Below are 22,808 nucleotides of genomic sequence, written 5' to 3'. Positions count from 1 at the left end.
GCGGTGGCCATGAGGAGATACCCTACATCCAAGGTCAGGAGCAGTGGCTGCACTTTGCTGGAGCAGCTGTGAAGAGATACTTCAACTCCAAGGTAGAGAAACCCAAGTAAGATGGTAGGCACTGAGAGATAGCATCAGAAAGCAGACAGATGGAAACCACAATCACAGAAAACGAGCCAATCTGATCACACGGAGTACAGCTTGTCTAACTCAATGAAACTAAGCCAGCCGTGTGGGGCCACCTAAGACGGATGGGTCATGGTGGAGAGGTGTGATAGAATGTCGTCCACTGAAGGGAATGGCAAACCAGTTCAGCATTCTTGCCTTGAACCCCATGAACAGTATGAAAAGGCCAAGAGATAGGACCCTGAAAGATGAACTCCCCAGGTCGGTAGGTGCCCAATATGCTACTGGAGATCAGTGGAGAAATAACTCCAGAAAGAATGAAGGGATGGAGCCAAAGCAACAACAACACTCAGTTGTGGATGTGACTGGTGATAGAAGCAAGGTCCGATGCTGTAAAGAGCAATATTTCATAGGAACCTGGACTGTCAGGTCCATGAATCAAGGCAAATTGGAAGTGGTCAAACAGGAGATGGCAAAGGTGAACGTCGACATTCTAGGAATCAGCAAACTAAAATGGACTGGAATGGGTGAATTTAACTCAGATGACCATTATATCTACTACTATAGGCAGGAATCCCTCAGAAGAAACGGAGTAGCCATCACAGTCAACAAGAGTCCAAAATACTTGGATGCAATCTCAGAAACAACAGAATGATCTCTGTTTGTTTCCAAAGCAAACCATTCAGTATCACAGTAACCCAAGTCTATGCCCTGACCAGTAATGCTAAAGAAGCTGAAGTTCAACGGTTCTATGAAGACCTACAAGACCTTCTAGAACTAACACCCCAAACAAGATGTCCTTTTCATTATAGGGGACTGGAATGCAAAAGTAGGAGGTCAAGAAACACCTGGGGTAACAGGCAAATTTGGCCTTGAAGTACAGAATGAAGCAGGGCAAAGGCTAATAGAGTTTTGCCAAGAGAACCCACTGGTCATAGCAAACACCCTCTTCCAACAACACAAGAGAAGACTCTATACACACAGACATCACAGATGGTCAACACCAAATTCAGATTGATTATATTCTTTGCAGCCAAAGATGGAGAAGCTCTATACAGTCAGCAAGAACAGGACCAGGAGCTGACTGTGGCTCAGATCAAGAACTCCTTATTGCCAAATTCAGACTTAAATTGAAGAAAGTAGGGAAAACTGCTCGACCATTCAGGTATGACCTAAATCAAATCCCTTATGATTATACAGTGGAAGTGAGAAATAGATTTAAGGGACTAGATCTGATTGATAGAGTGCCTGATGAACTATGGACGGAGGTTCGTGACACTGTACAGGAGACAGGGATCAAGACCATCCTCAAGAAAAAGAAATGCTAAAAAGCAAAATGGCTGTCTGCGGAGGCCTTACAAATAGCTGTGAAAAGAAGCCAAAAGCAAAGGAGAAAAGGAAAGACACAAGCATCTGAATGCAGAGTTCCAAAGAAGAGCAAGGAGAGATTAAGAAAGCCTTCCTCAGGGATCAATGCAAAGAAATAGACGAAAACAACAGAATGGGAAAGACTAGAGATCTCTTCAAGAAAATTGGAGATACCAAGGGAACATTTCATGCAAAGATGGGCTCAATAAAGGACAGAAATGGTCTGGACCTAACAGAAGCAGAAGATATTAAGAAACGGTGACAGAATACACAGAAGAACTGTACAAAAAAGATCTTCACGACCCAGATAATCACGATGGTGTGATCACTCATCTAGAGCCAGACATCCTGGAATGCAAAGTCAAGTGGGCCTTAGGAAGCATCAGTACCAACAATGCTAGTGGAGGTGATGGAATTCCAGTTGAGTTATTTCAAATCCTAAAAGATGATGCTGTGAAAATGTTGCAGTCAACATGCCAGCAAATTTGGAAAACTCAGCAGTGGCCACAGGACTGGAAAAGGTCTGTTTTCATTCTAATCCCCAAAAAAGGCAATGCCAAAGAATGCTCAAACTACTGCACAATTGCACTCATCTCACACACTAGTAAAGTAATGCTCAAAATTCTCTCTAGGCTTCAACTGTACGTGAACTGTGAACTTCCAGATGTTCAAGCTGGTTTTAGAAAAGGCAGAGGAACCAGAGATCAAATTACCAACATCTGATGGATCATGGAAAAAGCAAGAGAGTTCCAGAAAAACATCTATTTCTGCTTTATTGACTGTGCCAAAGCCTTTGACTGTGTGGATCACAGTAAACTGTGGAAAATTCTGAAAGAGATGGAAATACCAGACCACCTGACATGCCTCTTGAGAAACCTGTATGCAGATCAGGAAGCAACAGTTAGAACTGGATATGGAACAGACTGGTTCCAAATAGGAAAAGGAGTACGTCAAGGCTGTATATTGTCACCCTGCTTATTTAACTTCTATGCAGAGTACATGATGAGAAACACTGGGCTGGAATAAGCACAAGCTGGAATCAAGATTTCTGGGAGAAATATCAATAACCTCAGATATGCAGATGACACCACCCTTATGGCAGAAAGTGAAGAACTATAGAGCCTCTTGGTGAAAGAGGAGAGAGAAAAAATTGGCTTAAAGCTGAACACTCAGAAAACTAAGATCATGGCATCCAGTCCCATCACTTCATGGTAAATAGATGGGGGAGCAGTGGAAACAGTGATTGACTTTATTTTGGGGGGCCCTAAAATCACTGCAGATGGTGATTGCAGCCATGAAATTAAAAGACGCTTGCTCCTTGGAAGGAAAGTTATGACCAACCCAGATAGCATGTTAAAAAGCAGAGACATTACTTTGCCAACAAAGGTCCGTCTAGTCAAGGCTATGGTTTTTCCAATGGTCATGTATGGATGTGAGAGTTGGAATATAAAGAAAGCTGAGCACCAAAGAATTGATGCTTTTGAACTGTGGTGTTGGAGAAGACTCTTGAGGGTCCCTTGGACTTCAAGGAGATCCAAGCAGTCCATCCTAAAGGAGATCAGTCCTGGGTGTTCATTGGAAGGACTGAGGTTGAAGCTGAAAATCCAATACTTTGGCCACCTGATGCGAAGAGCTGACTCATTTGAAAAGACCCTGATGCTGGGAAAGATTGAGGGCAGGAGGAGAAGGGGACGGCAGAGAATGAGATGGTTGGATAGCATCACTGACTCAAGGGACATGAGTGGGTAAACTCCGGAATTTGGTGATGGACAGGGAGGCCTGGCATGCTGCAGTCCATAGGGTCGCAAATAGTTGGATATGACTGAGCAACTGAACTGAACTCGTCAAAACTGCCAAGGGCACTAAAGACAAGGAAAGGCCAAGAAAAAACTATCACAGCTTGGAGACTAAAGGATCATGATGATTGAATGCACTGTAACTTTCTGAAACAGAGAAAGGGCATCAGCAAAAATAAACTGGGGAAAGCCAAATAAAGTTTGTGGTTTTGTTAACAGTATTGTACTCATGTTGATGTCTTAGTTCTGGTAAATGCAGCTCGATTATGGAAGACGTTACCTTTCAGGGGAGCCTAGGGAAGAGCGCACAGGAAATCTGTACTGTCTTTGCAAGTTTGTTTTGTAATTTCAATGGCTTCCCCGATGGCTCAGTGGTAAAGAACCTGCTTGCCAACGCAGGAGACACAGGTTCGATCCCTGGTCCAGGATGTGCCGAGGAGTAACTCAGCACCACAGCTCCTGAGCCTGTGTTCCAGATCCTGGGAGCCGCAACTGCTGAGGCCCGTGCTGCCTGGAGTCCGTGCTCCACACAAGAAAAGCCACCGCAGTGAGAACCCACCCACCACAACTGGAGAGCAGCCCCCACCCCCCGCAACCAGAAACAAGCCTGCGGAGCAACGAAGACCCAGCACAGCCAAGATAAATCCATACAGTTATTAAAGAAACAAAAGTATTTACAAATAGAAAAGGTTCAAAATATAAAAAGAGGAGCGAGAGCCCTGGTTCTGCTCCCTCGTGGCATGAACGCTTTCTGCAAAGACTAAACTGGTAAGCGCAGAATGACTGAATAGCTGTGGAGTAGGTGCCCTACTGCGAACAAAGGGCGTGACCTAAGCAGTACACACTGAATGGTAAGACGTTACACCAGCCTTCGAACTGGTCACCTGGGCCCCACTTGTTAAGAGAGCCCCCTACGTATGAGAGAGAGAGAATAAATTCATAAAAGAACACATGGATATCGGTATCAGTCAGGGCCCAGCACCCAGTGCTGGCACAGGGCAATCTGTCACCTCAAACAGGTCCCCGGTGTGACACTAACTTAATTTGGGCTCCAGGGAGATGTTCTTCTGCATCTCTTGTTCTTGTCCTCCGTTCCCCTCTAAATAAAAGGCGACTGTCCCTGAGGCCTGTGTAGGCATGTGGGCTGTGCTTCTGCTATCAGACAGACTTTGCTATGGAAGGAACAGGAACAGCACAAGCACTTTGGTAAGAGAAAATGCAAATCAAACAGTTGGACAAATCCTCTCTGAGCATGGATGAAGTAGATACTTGTATATTAAAGTCTCAGAGTGTTGCATGTCCATTTTTTCACTAATTAGCATACTACTCAACGCCAGGATGCGCGGCAGCTGAGAAACGCTTTGTAATATTAAAGAATTCCTATTACTAATTCCTTGTGTGTATTTATGTTCAGATGGAACAAGTGTGAAGTGAGCTATGCATTTTACCCTGACAAATGGATTCTTACTCTAGAACTGCAATTTGTTTTACTTTTATAAAGTGTTTAATATGATTTTAACAAAGTGTTAAGTGTGAATTACTGATAAATGATGATGGGAGATGGAGCATGAGACTTCTCGGTTTTCTCTCTGAGTCATGGTTTCATCAAGCGAGGTTTACACAACAGGTAACATTTATCCAATGCTTCTCAAACCAGAGGCAATTTCCTCCCTTGCCTCACCTGGGGTGGGGGTGGGCATTTGGCAATATCTGGAGACATTTTTGATTGCTGTGTCTCAGGGATGGGGTGCTACTGGCCAGGGATGGAGCTGGAGGCAGGGATGCTGCTAAACATCTCACAATGCCCAGGGCAGCCCCCACAACACAATAATCCATTCCAAAATGTTAACAGTGCCACAACAGAGATATCTATTTATCTAATTTGGATAAATCTAGGAGTTTGGGGTTCTCTAAGCCTTGATGTTTTCATATGCTGCTATTCCATTTGTTAAGACCCCACTATTCACTAATCTAGCTTAACCTGACATTCATATAAAATGCTTGCAAAGTATGTGAATTCATGTACTAACATAATTTACCAAATCACAGAATCAATCTCTGAATATGGCTTTCAGTTATCTCAGCCCTATGACTATAAGCTATAAGAGATTTTTTTTTACAACACTATCCCATAAAGGCTCTCAGTTGTACTCCATTAAAGCAATACTTCTGCAATCTGAATGTGTCACCTGCTTGCTTTAAATTACCCCATGCCATTAAAGGCAGCCATCATGGTTCAATCATGCCTGTTCCCCTTTAAACTGACCTATGGCAACAGCTATCTGATTCCCCAGAACTTCCTGCTCAGTGAGTACATATTCCCATATAATCATACAAGATAACTTGATCAGCTACTTTTCCATTTCATATGAAATGCCACTCTACCATGATAGAATATGAAAGCAAGTCTGTGTTTTGCCTGACCTCTATGTAGTAAACACTTCCCTGACAACATGTTGCCTGCAGCCCGTGTCTGGAACCACTAGACAGTAAGCTCCATGGAGGCAGGGACGAAGCCTGTCCTATTTATCACCATATCCCCAGCACCTAGGCTGTGCTGGGCACACAGCAGGCACCTAGTTAATATTTGCTGAACGTCAATTCCTCAAAGAAACTTTATTATAGTACTTATTACATATTTTTCTTCATCTGTTTTCCCTCCTCCACTAAGTCTCTGGAGGCAGAGATCTAATAACAAAGATACCTAGTAACCTAGTAACCAAGATACAAGTAAGACCTTTCAAACAACTCCTACAATAAAGTCAACATCCCTACTACCATCGTCAAAAGAAACTCTGAAAGAACTGAGAGCTCAAGAAATAACAGGCTCTTCACACAGGGAAGTAAACCTGAAAAGGCCTAACAGCTTAGGCTTCTAAGTACCCACAGAACTGGGCTCCAAAAGATAACCAAACTGCTTTCACCTCTACCCCCTAAATGTGCCCTCCTAAAACAGCCTGAATTTTTTTTTACGTTCTAATAATGAAAGAAATCCTTTCAAATTTAAGTTCATTTGAATAGGCATTCCTCTTTAAAGTATCAATTATATCCGAACACATAAAGAGGTTGGCTACTAATAATCCATATATTCATTCTCTCTTTCTCTCAGAGTCGCTCAGTCGTGTCTGACTGTGATCCCATGAACTGTAGCCCACCTGGTTCTTCTGTCCATGGAGTTCTCCTGGCAAAAATACTGGAGTGGGTAGCCATTCCCTTCTCCAAAGGATCTTCCCAACGCAGGGATCGAACCGTAGGCCCCTGCACTGCAGGCAGATTCCGTACCATCTGAGCCACCAGGGAAGCCCGTGCATTCATTAGGGCAAATCAATACAATGGAGTTACTTTTTTTTCTAATATCAGAGACTCTCCAAAAGATGAATGTAGATAATTCTGGATCAAAGAAAGTTTTGACAGAAGAAGACAAGCCCAGATGGACTGGAGCATCGTGGTAATGAGCACCAAGCACCACGAAGCACAAGAGGGGCAGATACGAGAAGCGAAAGGATGCCGAAGACAAAGCAACAACTTGCCTAAGATCACCTCGAGACTTAGGAAACATCTTCTGTTCCTATTTCTGTACTTCACTTGCTCTCTGGTTAGTGCTGCGGTTCACCTGCTTCTAAATTAGGGACTCCATGGCGGATCCTGAGAGGAGGCTTCTTCTGAACATGAAGTCCACTAGATGCCAGCCCGGTGCTGCTCACTTCCCTTGCAGTCACAATCTGGTGCACGCCCAATGCGCCCGTTAGTACTGCTGAGGGGCAATTAACTTGCTACCCCTTTGGAAGGCCTAGAAGGTCTCAAAAAAAGGCTTTTGATGATTTCATCACCTGAATAAAATATCTGACATAGAGCTAAGAATGATTCAATGACTGCTAACTGAGTACAAAACTGAGTAATTTCACTGAAGGGGGAAAATAAATCACTGACACGACCAAACACTTTTACTAATCACTGCATTGCCACTCTATGAAAACATGGTAACTTTTACATTAGAAAAAGATAGTCTGAGCAGTGTGTGTAAAGAATAACAATGAAAGCAATGGTTAGAACTGGACAGGGAACAGCAGACTGGTTCCAAATTGGGAATGGAGTATGACCAAGGCTGTATATTGTCACCATGCTTATTTAACTATATGCAGAGTACATCACGTGAAATGCCAGGCTGGATGAAGCACAAGCTGGAATCAAGACTGCCGGGAGAAATATCAATAACCTCAGATATGCAGATGACACCACACTTATGGCAGAAAGTGAAGAAGAAGTAAAGAGCCTCTTGATGAAAGTGAAAAAGTTGGCTTAAAACTCAACATTCATAAAGCTAAGATCATAGCATCTGGTCCCATCACTTCATGGCAAATAGATTGTGAAACAATGGAAACAGTGACAGACTTTATTTTGCAGGGCGGTGGGGGGCTCCACTACTGATGGTAACTGCAGCCATGAAATCAAAAGATGCTTGCTCCTTGGAAGAAAAGCTGTGACCAACCTAAACATCATATTAAAAAGCAGAGACACTACTTTGCCAACAAAGGTCCGTCTAGTCTATGGTTTTTCCAGTGGTCATGTATGGGATGTGAGAGTTGGACTATGAAGAAAGCTGAGCACCGAAGAATTGATGCTTTTGAAGTGTGGTGTTGCAGAAGACTCTTGAAGTGTCCCTTGGAATGCAAGGAGATCCAAGCAGTCCATCCTAAAGGAGATCAGTCCTGGGTGTTCATTGGAAGGACTGAGGTTGACGCTGAAACTACAATACCTGGGCCACCTGATGCAAAGAACTGACTCATTTGAAAAGACCCTGATGCTGGGAAAGATTGAAGGCGAGAGTAAAAGGGGAGAACAGAGGATGCGAATGTTGGATGGCATCACCGACTCAATGGACATGAGTTTGAGTAGGCTGCGGGAGTTGGTGATGGAAAGGGAAGCCTGGTGTGCTGGCGTCCATGGGGTCGTGAAGTCAGACACAACTGAGCGACTGTATTCAACTGAACTGAAATACTTTTCATCTTCTCTATGATTAAATGTTTCTTCAATAAAAAGTTGGGGCAGGGAGAAGCCTCTAAACTTAGTTTAGTTCAGTTCAGTCACTTAGTCGTGTACAACTCTGTGACTCCATGAAGTGCAGCACGTCGGGCTTCCAGTCCATCACCAACTCCCGGAGTGCACCCGAACTCATGTCCATTGAGTCCATGATGCTATCAAACCATCTCATCCTCTGTCGTCCCCTTCTCCTCCTGCCCTCAGTGAACACCCAGGACTGATCTCCTTCAGAATGGACTGGTTGGATCTCCTTGCAGTCCAGGGGACTCTCAAGAGTCTTCTCCAACACCACAGTTCAAAAGCATCAATTCTTCGGTGCTCAGCTTTCTTCACAGTCCAACTCTCACATCCATACATGACCACTGGAAAAACCATAGCCTTGACTAGATGGACCTTTGTTGGCAAAATAATGTCTCTGCTTTTGAGTATGCTATCTAGGATGGTCATAACATTCCTTCCAAGGATAAGCATCTTTTAATTTCATGGCTGCAGTCACCATATTCAGTGAGTTTGGAGCACAAAAAAGATAAAGTCTGACACTGTTTGTGCTGTTCCTCCATCTATTTGCCATGAAGTGATGGGACCGGATGCCATGATCTTAGTTTTCTGAGTGTTCAGCTTTAAGCCAATTTTTTCACTCTCCTCTTTCACTTTTATCAAGAGGCTCTTTAGTTCTTCTTCACCTTCTGCCATAAGGAGTGTCATCTGCATATCTGAGGTTATTGATATTTCTCCAGGCAATCCTGATTCCAGCTTGTGCTTCTTCCAGCCCAGCGTTTCTCATGATGTACTCTGCATATAAGTTAAAGAAGCAGGGTGACAATATACAGCCTTGACATCCTCCTTTTCCTATTTCGAACCAGTCTGTTGTTCCATGTCCGGTTCTGACTGTTGCTTCCTGATCTGCATTCAGATTTCTCAAGAGGCCGGTCAGATTGTCTGGTATTCCCATCTCTTTCCAAATTTTCCACAGTTTATTGTGATCCACACAGTCAAAGGCTTTGGCATAGTCAATAAAGCAGAAATAGATGTTTTTCTGGAACTCTCTTGCTTTTTTGATGACCCATCAGATGTTGGTAATTTGATCTCTGGTTCCTCTGCCTTTTCTAAAACCAGCTTGAACATCTGGAAGTTTATGGTTCACATATTGCTGAAGCCTGGCTTGGAGAATTTTGAGCATTACTTTACTAGCATGTGAGATGAGTGCAATTGTGCAGTAGTTTGAGCATTCTTTGGCATTGCCTTTCTTTGGGATTGGAATGAAAACAGACCTTTTCCAGTCCAGTGACCACTGCTGAGTTTTCCAAATTGGCTGGCATATTGAGTGCAGCACTTTCACAGCATCATCTTTCAGGATTTGAAAGAGCTCAACTGGAATTCCATCATCTCCACTAGCTTTGTTCGTAGTGATGCTTCCTAAGGCCCACTTGACTTTGCATTCCAGGAGGTCTGGCTCTAGGTGAGTGATCACACCACCATGATTATCTGGGTTGTGAAGATCTTTTTCGTATAGTTCTTCTGTGTATTCTTGCCACCGTTTCTTAATATCTTCTGCTTCTGTTAGGTCCAGACCATTTCTGTCCTTTATTGAGCCCATCTTTGCATGAAATGTTCCCTTGGTATCTCCAATTTTCTTGAAGAGATCTCTAGTCTTTCCCATTCTGTTGTTTTCGTCTATTTCTTTGCATTGATCCCTGAGGAAGGCTTTCTTATCTCTCCTTGCTATTCTTTGGAACTCTGCATTCAGATGCTTGTGTCTTTCCTTTTCTCCTTTGCTTTCCACTTCTCTTGTTTTCACAGGTATTTGTAAGGCCTCCTCAGACAGCTATTTTGCTTTTTAGCATTTCTTTTGCTTGGGGATGGTCTCGATCCCTGTCTCCTGTACAATGTCAAGAACCTCTGTCCATAGTTCATCAGGCACTCTGTCTATCAGATCTAGTCCCTTAAATCTATTTCTCACTTCCACTGTATAATCATAAGGGATTTGATTTAGGTCATATCTGAATGGTCTAGTGGTTTTTCCCACTTTCTTCAATTTCAGTCTGAATTTGGCAATAAGGAGTTCTTGATCTGAGCCACAGTCAGCTCCCGGTCTTGTTTTTGCTGACTGTATAGAGCTTCTCCATCTTTGGCTGCAAAGAATATCATCAATCTGATTTCGGTGTTGACCGTCTGGTGATGTCCATGTGTAGAGTCTTCTCTTGTGTTGTTGGAAGAGGATGTTTGCTATGACCAGTGCGGTCTCTTGGCAAAACTCTATTAGCCTTTGCCCTGCTTTATTCTGTACTCCAAGGCCAGATTTGCCCATTACTCCAGGTGTTTCTTGACTTTCTACTTTTGCATTCCAGTCCCCTATAATGAAAAGGACGTCTTTTTGGGTGTTAGTTCTAGAAGGTCTTGTTGGTCTTCATAGAACCATTCAACTTCAGCTTCTTCAGCGTTACTGGTCGGGGCATAGACTTGGATTACCGTGATATTGAATGGTTTGCCTTGGAAACGAACAGAGATCATTCTGTCATTTTTGAGATTGCATACAAGTACTGCATTTTGGATTCTTGTTGACTATGATGGCTACTCCATTTCTTCTAAGGGATTTCTGCCTGCAGTAGTAGATATAATGGTCGTCTGAGTTAAATTCACCCATTCCAGTCCATCTTAGTTCGCTGCCTATAATGTAGACGTTCACTCTTGCCATCTTCTGTTTGATCACTTTCAGTTTGCTCTTTACAGCATCGGACCTTGCTTCTATCACCAGTCCCATCCACAACTGGGTATTGTTTTTGCTTTGGCGCCAGCCCTTCACTCTTTCTGGAGTTATTTCTCCACTGACCTCCAGCAGCATCTTGGGCCCCTACCGACCTGGGGAGCTCCTCTTTCAGTGTCCTGTCTCTTGGCCTTTTCCTACTGTTCATGGGGTTCTCAAGGCAAGAATACTGAAGTGGTTTGCCATTTCCTTCTCCAGTGGACCACATTCTGTCAGACCTCTCCACCATGACCCATCCGTCTTGGGTGGCCCCACATGGCATGGCTTAGTTTCATTTAGTTAGACAAGGCTGTGGTCCTAGTGTGATTAGATTGGCTAGTTTTCTGTGAATGTGGTTTCAGTCTATCTGCCCTCTGATGCCCTCTTTCAGCGCCTACTGTCTTACTTGGGTTTCTCTTACCTTGGACTTGGGGTATCCCTTCACGGCTGCTCCAGTGAAGTGCAGCCGCTGCTCCTTATCTTGGATGTGGGGTAGCTCCTCTTAGCTGTCACTGCTGACCTTGGACATGGGGTAGCTCCCCTTGGCCACTGCCCATACCTTGGACGTGGGATAGGTCCTCTCAGCCACCACCCCTGACCTTGGACGTGGGGTAGCTCCTCTTGCCTATCGCCCCTGGCCTTGGACGTTAGGTAGCTTCTCTCGGCTGCCGCCCTGACCTTGGACATGGGGTAGCTCCTCTTGGCTGCTCCTGTGATGCACAGCCACTACTAAACTTAAAATGAGGTTTTTCTCATGACGATTGGTGATCCCTTTTATACATGGAACCGTGAAGTCACCTAGGCATGCCACAAGTCAGATACACTGACTTGTGAGGTAAGCAAGGCTTCAGCTTGAGCCAGGAACTCTGCTACACCCAGGTTGTAATTTCTGCAGAGATACCTTCCTCTTTCTGACCCTTTCAGCTGTTTCTTCCCATCTGTCTTACGCGTAATCCTTGAAAACAAGTATGAGTTTACAATTGCATAGTCACAACAGAGAGAAAACTAGAACCATCTGGGGAGCTTTTACAAAAGATACACATGTAGAGCTTGACCTTAAGAAATTTCCATTTCTTGGGTGGGGTCTGGGCACATGATCTTGAAAAAGTCTCCAGACAATTCTGATATAATCTCTCTGAAAGATAAGTGTTTCTCTGAAACCATATTTAGGCTTTTTTCCTGAAGAACTTATACAAATGATCCCTGACTTACAATGGTTCGACTTAGGACTTTGACTTTAAAATGGTGTGAAAGGGATATGCCTTCAGAAGAAACTGTACTTTGAATTGTGAATTTTGACCTTTTCCTAGGCTAGCAATGGCATTCTCTCTTGATGCTGGGCAGCCACAGTTCCTAGTAAGCCACACAATCACAACTGAACTGAACTAGGCTAGCAATGGCATTCTCTCTGATGCTGGGCAGCCACAGTTCCTAGTAAGCCGCACAGTCACAGGGGGAAACAACAGATACACTTACCACCATTCTGTACCCACACAACTGTCCTGTTTTCACTGCCAATACAGAAGTCAATAAACTGCGCGAGAGAGCCAACACTTTGTTATAAAACGGGCTTTGCGTGACATGACTTAGCCCAGCAGTAGGCTGATGTAAGTGTTCCGGGCACGCTTAAGGTAGGCTAGGCTATGCTATGACGTTCTGTGGGTTAGGTGCACCAAATGCATTTTTGACTTGTAATATTTTCAACTTATGATTTCAACTTAGGTTCATTGGGACATAACTCCATCACAAGTCAAGGAAGACCTATTACATAAGAAAGGGTGGGGGCAGATTTAGAAAATGAAAATATAAATATCCACTTAGGAAACTAAAAAAAATTCAAATTATTGGTATCAGTAGTCATTTAATGCTGCTCACTGATGTCTACTTAATTCTCTCTTTCCTAAGCTCAGAGAACCACACTTTTCCCTGCTTGTCTGAAGTTGGACCCAGCTAAGCTACTGGCTTCTGTCCAGAAACCTAGACAGCAGTGCACGTGTGCCTTTCAGCAGAAGCTTCAAGAGACAGTGCACAAGTCACTGCACCCCCTTTCCCTTCCCTTGTGATGGTGGAAGCACACGTCAAGGTGGAGCTTCCATCAGCTGAGATCCCTGGCTGACCGTGATGAAAAAGCCTCTGTCATCCCAGGAGTAAGAAATAAAGACTTTTGTGAAAAATCATGGAAATATGAAAGCTGTTCATTGCTGCTGTTGTTCAGTTCCTCAGTCATGTCTGACTCTGAGACCCCACAGCCTGCAGCATGCCAGGCTCCCCTGTCCTTCCCTGTCTACCTCGCAGAGCTTGCTCAAAACTGAGTCAGTGGTGCCACCCAACCATCTCGTCCTCTGTCATCCCCTTCTCCCCTTGCCTTCAGTCTTTCCCAGCATCAAGGTCTTTTCCAATCCTCGTTAATGCAACAGAATCTACTCTATCCTAACTGATAGACTGGCACATCTTCTTTCACAGAGTCTAAGCAATTTAAAGAGAATCGGTTCTGTCTTCAACAGTGACTAAAAACTTACAGAGATGGTGCTGATTAGAGGGAAATGGGGGAGCTTTAGCGTCAGAGTGACCTAAGTTTAAATCTGTGGTGTCGCTTGCTTATTGTAATAATAAAAATTAGTATATAAAGTCTATATAATATACAATTACTTTTAGCAACCACTAACACATGCGAAGTTGCTTACTATGTGCCAGGCATTGTGCTGAGCACTTTACATGGGTTATCTCACTTACTCTTCCATTTTGAAGATGAGGAAAATGAAGCTTAAGGGTGTTAAATAACTTGCCCAAGGTCAGAGAGCTATGAGATGGTGGGATGAGGATTCTAACCCAGGCAGGGGGGCGACAGCGCCCATGGTCTTCACGACTCCTCTATGCTGTCTCCCAAAGCAACTCTGACCAAATTATTTTCCATCTCAGCTTCCTCAATTTAGGATGGGGTTGAAAACTACCAGGCAAGGTGTTCATGAGGATTAAAGGAGATACTATCATTCCTGGCATACAGTAAGCATTTAAGACATGGTAGAGTCAGACACGACTGAGCGACTTCACTTTCACGCATTGGAAAAGGAAATGGCAACCCACTTCAGTGTTCTTGCCTGGAGAATCCCAGGGACGAGGGAGCCTGGTAGGTTGCTGTCTCTGGGGTCGTACAGAGTCGGACACGACTGAAGCGACTTAGCAGCAGCAGCAGAGTCAGACACGACTGAGCGACTTCACTTTCACTTTTCACTTTCATGCATTGGAGAAGGAAATGGCAACCCACTCCAGTGTTCTTGCCTTGAGACTCCCAGGGACGGGGGAGCCTGGTGGGCTGCCGTCTATGGGGTCGCACAGAGTCGGACACGAATGAAGCAACTTAGCAGCAGCAGCAGCAGCCGCTAGTATTTTTCAGTAGCTAAAATGTCACTCATTTGTGCCTATTCTATAAATGGAGATTAATCAGTATGCAAGAAAAAGGCAACATTAGTGAATACTTGTCGTGTCCTGTGGGAATACTGTACTGCAGAAAGATAGGCAGCATAGGCACAATAATCAAATCCTACATTACTGTGCTTGCATTCCTTAATGGCTGATATGGAAATGATTATTGCTAACTTCCTTAAATAAAGGTTTTTTAGAATAAAGATGCAGTGTACATATAGCACCCATAAAATTTCCAATGATGTATCCAGTAACTTCAAACCATTATTATTATTTTTAAATATTTATTTTCTTTGGTTGTGCCAAGTCCTAGTTGTAGCATGTGGGATCCAGTTCCCTGAGCAGGGATTGGACCTAGGCCCCTTGCATTGGGAGCATGGACTCTTAGCCACTGGACCACCAGGTAAGTCCCAAGCCATTATGCTTTAAAGTCCAAGCAAAAAGATTTCAAGATTAGTGAGAAGATATTTTATGCTCAGCTAGCCACAAATGAGAAGCTGGGATCATTCAATAACCTTATGTTCACATATTAATTGTTGACTACATAAGAAAACACCATTATTAAATGTGAAACTATTTGTTCTGGGCCCTTTAACTTCCTCGTTTCTTTTGCTTCCTTATGTAATGTTGTAAGAGTATATACTTTCTACACAGACAATCATGTCTTCTGCAAAGACAATTTTATTTTCTCCCTTCCAAATCTGTAAACTTTTTACTTCCTCTTTTTCATTAGCTGGGAGCTTCCTAGGTGGCTCAAGTGGTAAAGAATCTGCCTGCAATGAGGGAGACCTGCGTCTGACGCCTGGGTCGGGAAGATCGCCTGGAGAAGGGCATGGCAACCCACTCCAGTGTTCTTGCCTGGAGAATCCCATGGACAGAGGAGCCTGGTGGGCTACAGTCCAAGGAGTTGTGGAGTCGGACACAACTGAGCGACTATCACTTTCACTTTCAGGACTTCAGTACGATGTTGGAAACGAGTTGCCTTGCTCCTGATCTTAGTGGGGAAAGCTCCTACTGTCTCACTGCTAAGTATGACGTTCACTGTAACTTTTCTGTACATGTTCTTTATCAAGTTGAGGACGCTTTCTCTATCCCTTTCTATTTACTCAGTTCTTATGAGTATTGGAGTCTGTCAAATGCTTTTTCTGCCTCTGTTGATAGGATCGTGGGACTTTTCTTACCCTGCTGATGTGATAGATTATACTGACTGATTTTCAAATGCTGAACCATTTCACATGTAACTGCATCTGATTCTTTTTATATGTTGTTGGATGACATTGGCTTACACTTTGTTGAGAACTTTTGTACCTCTCTTCATGAGCAACATTGGTCTATAGTTCTCTTTTATGTAATGTGTGTGTCTGATTTTGCTATCAGAGTAATGCTGGTCTCATAGAAGGAGTTAGGAAGTATTCCTTCTGGTTCTATTTTATAGAAGAGACTGTAGAGAACTGGTATAATTTCTTTCTTAAATGTTTGGTAGAAATCACCAGGGACCACATCTGGGCCCAGTACTGTCTGTTTCAGAAGGTTATCACTTATTTAATTTCTTTAATAGATGAAGGCCTATTCAGATTCTCTGTTACATGATCTTGATAAGAGGGGTCATTCCATCCCTCTTGTCAAGATCATTCATAAGTTACAGCTTCATAATTATCTTCTAAGTTTGGCATATGCTTTCTAGTCCATTGTCATTTCTTACCACTTTCAATCCCTGCATATCTGATTACATACTTCCCCCCAAAATATCAAGCTCTGACATACCCACACGCATTTACAGAGGCATCCTCTGTATTCCAAAGGCATCCTTTTCTAACTTGGATTTGTCTTACTACACTCAGCTTTCTGCAGAAGCTGTTCTTGATGTCTCCAGGCAGTTTAGCTGCCCCATTCAACTTGTATAATAGAGAAGCAAAAACTGTTCTTGAAAACTACCAAAACTTCCAAGCTTTTAAACAGTTATTTTAAATGTCCCATGTAATTCAAGGTATACAATAAGCTATATGATACTGACCTGGTTGTAGATTGTGTCCTTTATAAATTCATTACCTAAAACAGACACATTTTGACACAACATATCAATGCAACACCGAACAGTAAAGCAGCCTTTCAAGGTAAAGATTAAGCAACTGCATCAGGACTGAAGACACACGCGCGCTCATTTGGATGCATGCTTAGATGTGTCATGCATCAAGGCTGTATTATGAAATGTTTGAGTCCTTCTGTTTCGCTTATTTATTCTGAACGATTAAGAGCTTAAACTCTGGAGTCATACAGACTTGAGGGAAACACTACTTAAAATTTGTGAGATCTCAGCCAAGGGAGTAAACCCAGTCTTGGTTTCCTCAGGGGATAAAAAAATAAATAGTAATTGGTGGTGATAGTAAATGATGATACTAATATTACTCGATTACTAAAAATAGTGTCATTATATACACCTCTCTTTCCTTCCACATACAATGGTGGAAAGAAATATTGTTTTTACCATGACTCCATAGTGCCCTGTGAATAATAACCTATTGAAAAGAGAACCTTTTCTCCAACATAATTCTCCATTTTTCATTTTTATAACTTTGACAAAAGTAGTTGAATACAGCAGTCACTAGATGGAGCAACATTCCTAGCAGAGTAATCCCTCCTAACCAAGGACTTTCCATTTAGTATTTAATAAAAATAAATCATGTCTAGAAAAAAATCACCCATAAGTAGGTTACCTGGTACATTGTGTTACCCGGTACCTTTGAACATAAATGGTTTTGAATACCTCAGAGATATGGATATGAGAAAACAAGAGAAATATTTGGATACACCATAGTCATATGTGGTATTAGAAGCTGAACTGGGTTCCCCTAAAAGTCGTATGTTGAAATCCTAACCCCCAGCACCTTAGAATGTGACTGTATTTGGAGGTAGGGTCTTTAAAGAGGTAATTAAGTTAAAATGAGGTCATTAGGCTAGGCTCTAATCCAATATGACTGGTGTCCTTATAGGAAGAGGGGATTTGGACACAGAAGTATACAGAGAGAAGACAACACGAAAACACAAGAAAAGAAACTGACCTACAAGTCAAGAAGAAGGACCGGGACAGACGCTTCCCTCAGGCTCCTCAGAAGAAACCAACTCTGCTGAGCCTTGATCTTGGACTCCTCACTTCCAGAACTGCAAGAAAAATGCGATTCTGATGCTTCGGCCATCCAGCCCATTGCACTTCACTACGTAAACCCCAGCAAACTAATTCAGGCTTCCCCGATGACACTAGTGGTAAAGAATCTGCCTGCTGATGCAGGAGATGCAAGAGACTTGGGTTCAGTCCCTGGGCTGGGAAGATCCCCTGCAGGAGGAAATGGCAACCCACCCCAGTATTCTTGCCTGGAGAATTCCAGGGAGAGAGGAACCTGCCAGGGTGTAGTCAAGGGGGCTGCAAACAGTAGGATCCAACTGAGTACACACAGAGCAAACCAATACATGTGGAAAGGAATACTAGAAAGTAAGCTCCATGCAGGCAAGAATTTTTGTCTTTTTCATTCATTGTTATATTCCAAGCACCTAGAACAGTGCCTGGCACATAATAGGTGTTTGATAAATATCTGCTTTGTGAACTAACAAAGCACATTAATAAAATTCTTGCCATAGATGACTCTACTAAATACCAATGATGTTTTCTATTTTCATAAGATCTGAAAACACGAACAGCCAGTGCTCTTACCAAGTACTATGGTGTAACTGGTCTGCTGCCACAGCCCATATACAATAAGTCCTCTGGTGAAACTCCCGTTATGATGTAGTTCCTGGAGTAATTTCCTGAAGAACAGAAGAGTCAAGAAGACAAAAATACTACTGTAATATAATAAATGTGAATTAGTCTACACAGAGAAACAGATCAACCTTGTCAGACCACTCCTGGGGAAAATTCCAGGAACAGATACAGCTTGCTGGTAATGCTGTTCTCACATAAGCATTTGGTTAGTTGATTTCACCACAGGCATTGTGAACAGCCTGGAATCATAATTTAAAGGAAAAATAAATAAGGACTTTTCTCTGCTGTTCTTCAGGTGCTTTTTAGGTGGACACAGAAAAAACACTAATTAAATTGCCTTCTTACATATTTAGTTACAAAGTCACGGTGCATGTCTGTCTTAAACACATATCCACGTCTTAATGTCATCACTATTACCATCAATCGATACTTAATTTGGTACCTGAAGATGCTAGGAAAATAACAGCAAAATAAAACAAAAGAAATATGGGATGAATACTGATTTTAAATTCTATGCAAATATCCTTTAAATAGGGCTTCCCTGGTGGCTCAGATGGTAAAGAATCCCCCTGCAATTTGGGAGAGCTGGGTTTGATCCCTGGGTTGGGAAGATCCCCTGGAGGAGGGCACGGCAACCCACTCCAGTCTTCTTGCCTGGAGAGTCCCCAGAGACAGGTGCCTGGCGGGCTACAGCCCGTGAGTCTGCAGAGTCAGAAAAGACAGCAACTAAGCATAGCACAGCATGTCCTTTAAATAACAGCTAGAGGAAAAATTCACCAAAATGATAATAGTTCTGTTAGAGGCAATAATACTATAAATAATTCTTTCTCTCTTCAATTTGTAATTTTATATAAGTCTCAGTTTTTAAATCATAAAGTTCTCAAAAAAACATTTTAACTTCTAATCATTACTGAAGTTAAAGTCACTTAGTCGTGTCCAACTCCGCAACCCCATGGACGGTAGCCTGCCAGGCTCCTCTGTCCATGTGGATTCTCCAGGCAAGAATACTGGAATGGGTTGCAAAGCCCTTCTCCAGAGAATCATCCCAACCCAGGGATAGAACCCAGGTCTCCCGAATTGCAGGTGGATTCTTTACCATCTGAACCACCAGGGAGCCCAAATCATTACTGAAATTCCCTCAAAAAGAGAGGATGATACAACAGTATTTATTTACAAAGTATGTTTTTAATTTTATTAATTTTTGACTGCACTGGGTCTTTGTTGCTGCACGCAGGCTTTCTCTAGCTGCAGTAAGTGTGAGCTACTCTTCATTGAAGTGTTCGGGCTCTAGAACGTGACTTCAGTAGTCGTGGCCCACGGGTTCAGTTGCTTCATGCCATGTGGAATCTTTCCAGATTAGGGATCAAACCCTCAGCCCCTGCATTGACAGGTGGATTGCTAACCACCGGACCACCAGAAACTCCTAAAGTATGTTTAATCAGTAAATTTATATAGAATATGCATGAGAAAGCCAGAATACAATAGCTTCATGGGCAAATAAAATTCAGCATTTTAAACTCTTAAATCTGGAAATTCCCATCTACTTTGAAAGTAATTTAAAAATCAAGTCAAAGCTTGTTCTCAGTTTGGAGCCTGGAATTAGCTCCCACACTGATGCAATCTGAAGCCAGGGCCAACAAGTGTTTACCAAAGTCTTTGTTCCAAAGGGAGAAGCCGCTTTTCTAAGCCTCCAGAAGTGAGGCTGTTGGGATTGCCTTGAGATTTGAATCAAGGCAGCAGGAGTAGTAGTACAAACATGAAATTCATTCTGAAATATTTCCCTTTCCAGCAAAAATGAAAGCTACTTTCCCATCATTTCCAATTTGTAATCAAGCCCTCCTTTATTAAAGGTTTTAATTAGCTGCTTGTGCCTTCACTCCTTCTTCCTGGGAACCATGGCATAAACAGGAAGTTCATGCCTCTGGGGCTTATTTGTTGCGGAATGGAAAATACGAAGCTGTGGACTTTCTCAAGGATGATTGCGAGGGAAAGGAGCCTTAAACTGCCATACTCCCCTCCTTATCTTCTCCAGAAGGCTTATAAACCAAGCCACTTCACAAGCAGTACTCCACTCCCACGAATATAAAGTTCTTTCCCGATGTGACTGGAGATAAACTTGAGAGTTCTGCCTTAGGCTTGTACCATACGCTAGTGCCTGCACCCCAAGGCAACCGTGATCTGCCACCCAACGCCCTTACAACTGTGTGTGCCCCGCTGTCTACCCTGACAACCACGGGGCCCCAGAGCTAAAGCTAAAAAGCCTACCGTATCGGCTCCCCAAACACCACAGTGCTGGATAGTCTAAGGCCAGGCCGATGGAGCAGCCCTGCAGCTTGACTGTAACGGTAGTTATACAAAACTAGGCATGAGGCAAAATGGCACAGAAGGATACATACTTCGCGAGCCACTGTCGATTTCCTAGCTTTGATACTACACCTAAGATTTCACTATGAGAGGGAACTAGCTAGAGTGGACACATAAGTTCTCGCTCCTGTCTCTGCAACTTGCGGAGAATCTGTATTTATTTCCAGATGAAATTTTTTTTTTTTTAAGGGCATCTGCTCGTGCACCTCGCCATACTTTGAAATGCTTGCATCCGGACAAGCCATCGAGAATAAAACAGCCTGGTTTTCCACCGTGAGGTTTCAGCCACCACCCAGCAGAAAGCTGGAGGTGGGGAATCCTCTCGCTAGTGCTTTTCTCCCCGCCTGGGATTCCCTCAGCGACCTCCCACCGCGCCTGTCCTCCTTCCCACGGGTGGCTCCTTCTCACCTCTCAGTCAATGCCGCCTCCCTACCGAGGCTTTCCCTTGGCGCGGCATCTAGAGCGGCCACTCTCGGGGCTTTCCGAGCTCCCCGAGCCCTTCACTGCGGGCGCCCGCGGCCACGCGCCATGATTTGCTGTGTGTACTCGCCTGTAACAACTCCAGGAGGGCCGGCCCCGCGCCTCCCCCGGCGTGCTGGGTCCCCAGCAATGAGTGCCCTGCCTGCCTACGGCGGGGAAAGGACTTTATTTCAATAAAGGGCACCTCATTCGAGTTCACTCCTGTGGGCTGGAGGCTGGCCGCACCGCCCCCCTCCCCTCTCACCACGGGAGCTCCCGGTCTAGGGCGGCTCTGGTGCCCTCACTCTGGACGCGTGCCCCTCTGCTGCCTCCCTTCACCTGGCCCCTACCCGCCCAAGGAGGGCACCATCTTCCAATTCGTTTGCCCAGAAGGAAGCCGTTCAGCGCCTTTCTCCATAGCCCTCCCTCAGGCCATCCGCTCGGCCCCTTCCCCTATCTCTTCAGCCGCCGCCCCCCCCCCCGGTGGCCTCCGCCCTCCATTTCCGGCGACGCCCCTCCTTCCGGCGCTGCCCCCGGCCCGGACCCCGGCCTCAGGCGCGCCCCGCCCCTCAGGCCCCGCCCCTCAGCCCCTGGCTAGCTGGGAGGGCGGGAGAAGAGGCCCCGCGGGAGGGGCGGGCGGCGGCGGGGGGCGTGTCCTCCTCCGTCCTGGGCGGCGATTGGCTGGGCCGCGGAGAAGGGGCGGGACTGCTGCCTGTGTCTCGGGGCTCCCGGGTCGGCTCCGGGCGTTCTTCGCAGCTCCACCTCAGGCTCCGGCGGCTTCGACGCGAGAGTAGCGACTCTGGTTCGGGCAGCATGTCTGACAAGCGGCCAGCAGTGGACACCCAAGCTCGGCGGCTTCCCGATTCCTTCAAGGGTGAGCCCCGTGCCCCTGGCGAGGCCCGTGGGGTCGCCCGCCGTCCCCTTCATCTGCTTTCGGGAAGAGCCCCAACCCAAAGCCCCAGGAATACCTCCGAGGTTCCATAGCCGAGTGACTGTTGCTCACAACCGACGTCCCTGCCCCTTGTACGCGGAGAATGATGAGCCCTTCTTCCCAGGCTGGGGGGAAAGTTTTAGGGATGTTAGGGTGCAGAATGCACGCCCAGTGCCCCGCGCAGCCGGGACGCGGCATCAAGGGCGTGTCTCCGGTGCCCACAGCCAGAGCAGGGACTCGCGTTATCCAGCGGCTGCCAGATGCCAGGCCCTGTGCCAGCGCTTTCCGCTCGTTATCTCGTGGCGTGCACGAGTGACGGGCGGCAGCGGCTGGTGGAATCGGGGCCCAAACCTGCCCGCCACGCCCGGGGCGCGGGGGAAGTTGGCGTCATCGCCCCCGTCCCTTCCAGCCCCATCCGAGGACAGCTCCGCCACCCCGCTCTCGCCCACCCTCAGAGTAAGCCCGGGTCCTCCCGAGCTAGAAAGAACTCCTCCTGCTCCCCACCCTGGCCAGTTTGTCCTACTAAACCCCGGAACAGACCGGTGCGGTTTCGCTACAGGTTCCCTACACAGTTGGCGGAAGAAGGCTCTTTTTGGCATCCTTCCTGTATCTCTTCCCAGCTTCACTTTCCGCCTCACTCTGGCCCCTCCACTTTCCTTCCTTTGTTCTAGGAACATAGGCATCCTGGCTTTTGGCCCTCCCTAGGAATTGTGAGTTCCCCACCCTACCAGGGCCTTCCCAGTCTTGCAGACAGAAATTGTGTGGCTCAGTTTGTTCCCCTATGAAGGGACTAGCACTCTT

At 45.0% G+C, this 22,808-nt stretch overlaps 1 protein-coding gene and 1 long non-coding RNA gene across 3 annotated transcripts in view; one reads left to right on the top strand and one right to left on the bottom strand.

Annotated features, from left to right (window-relative positions):
* The window catches only part of LOC128052679 (uncharacterized), a 28,333-nt gene extending 6,849 nt beyond the window's left edge, over nt 1-21,484 (bottom strand). Inside the window, exons 1-5 of one of the 2 annotated variants that reach the window (XR_008199829.1) lie at nt 21,342-21,484; nt 21,026-21,243; nt 18,203-18,297; nt 17,556-17,655; nt 16,511-16,545 (exon numbers count right to left, since the gene is read on the bottom strand). This is a non-coding gene — a long non-coding RNA (uncharacterized LOC128052679). The remainder of the gene's footprint in view (nt 1-16,510; nt 16,546-17,555; nt 17,656-18,202; nt 18,298-21,025; nt 21,244-21,341) is intronic. The other variant, XR_008199830.1, reaches the window with a different exon arrangement.
* A 322-nt stretch (nt 21,485-21,806) lies between these two features.
* The window catches only part of STOM (stomatin), a 34,700-nt gene continuing 33,698 nt past the window's right edge, over nt 21,807-22,808 (top strand). Inside the window, exon 1 of the mRNA XM_052644582.1 lies at nt 21,807-21,950. Coding sequence (XP_052500542.1) covers nt 21,890-21,950 — 61 coding nt within the window. The 5' untranslated portion in view covers nt 21,807-21,889. The remainder of the gene's footprint in view (nt 21,951-22,808) is intronic.

The sequence above is a fragment of the Budorcas taxicolor genome, chromosome 8, assembly GCF_023091745.1.
Source record: "Budorcas taxicolor isolate Tak-1 chromosome 8, Takin1.1, whole genome shotgun sequence".
NCBI lineage: Eukaryota > Metazoa > Chordata > Mammalia > Artiodactyla > Bovidae > Budorcas > Budorcas taxicolor.
The sequence above is the reverse complement of the archived record's forward strand: the minus strand, read 5'-3'. Positions and strand labels throughout refer to the sequence as shown.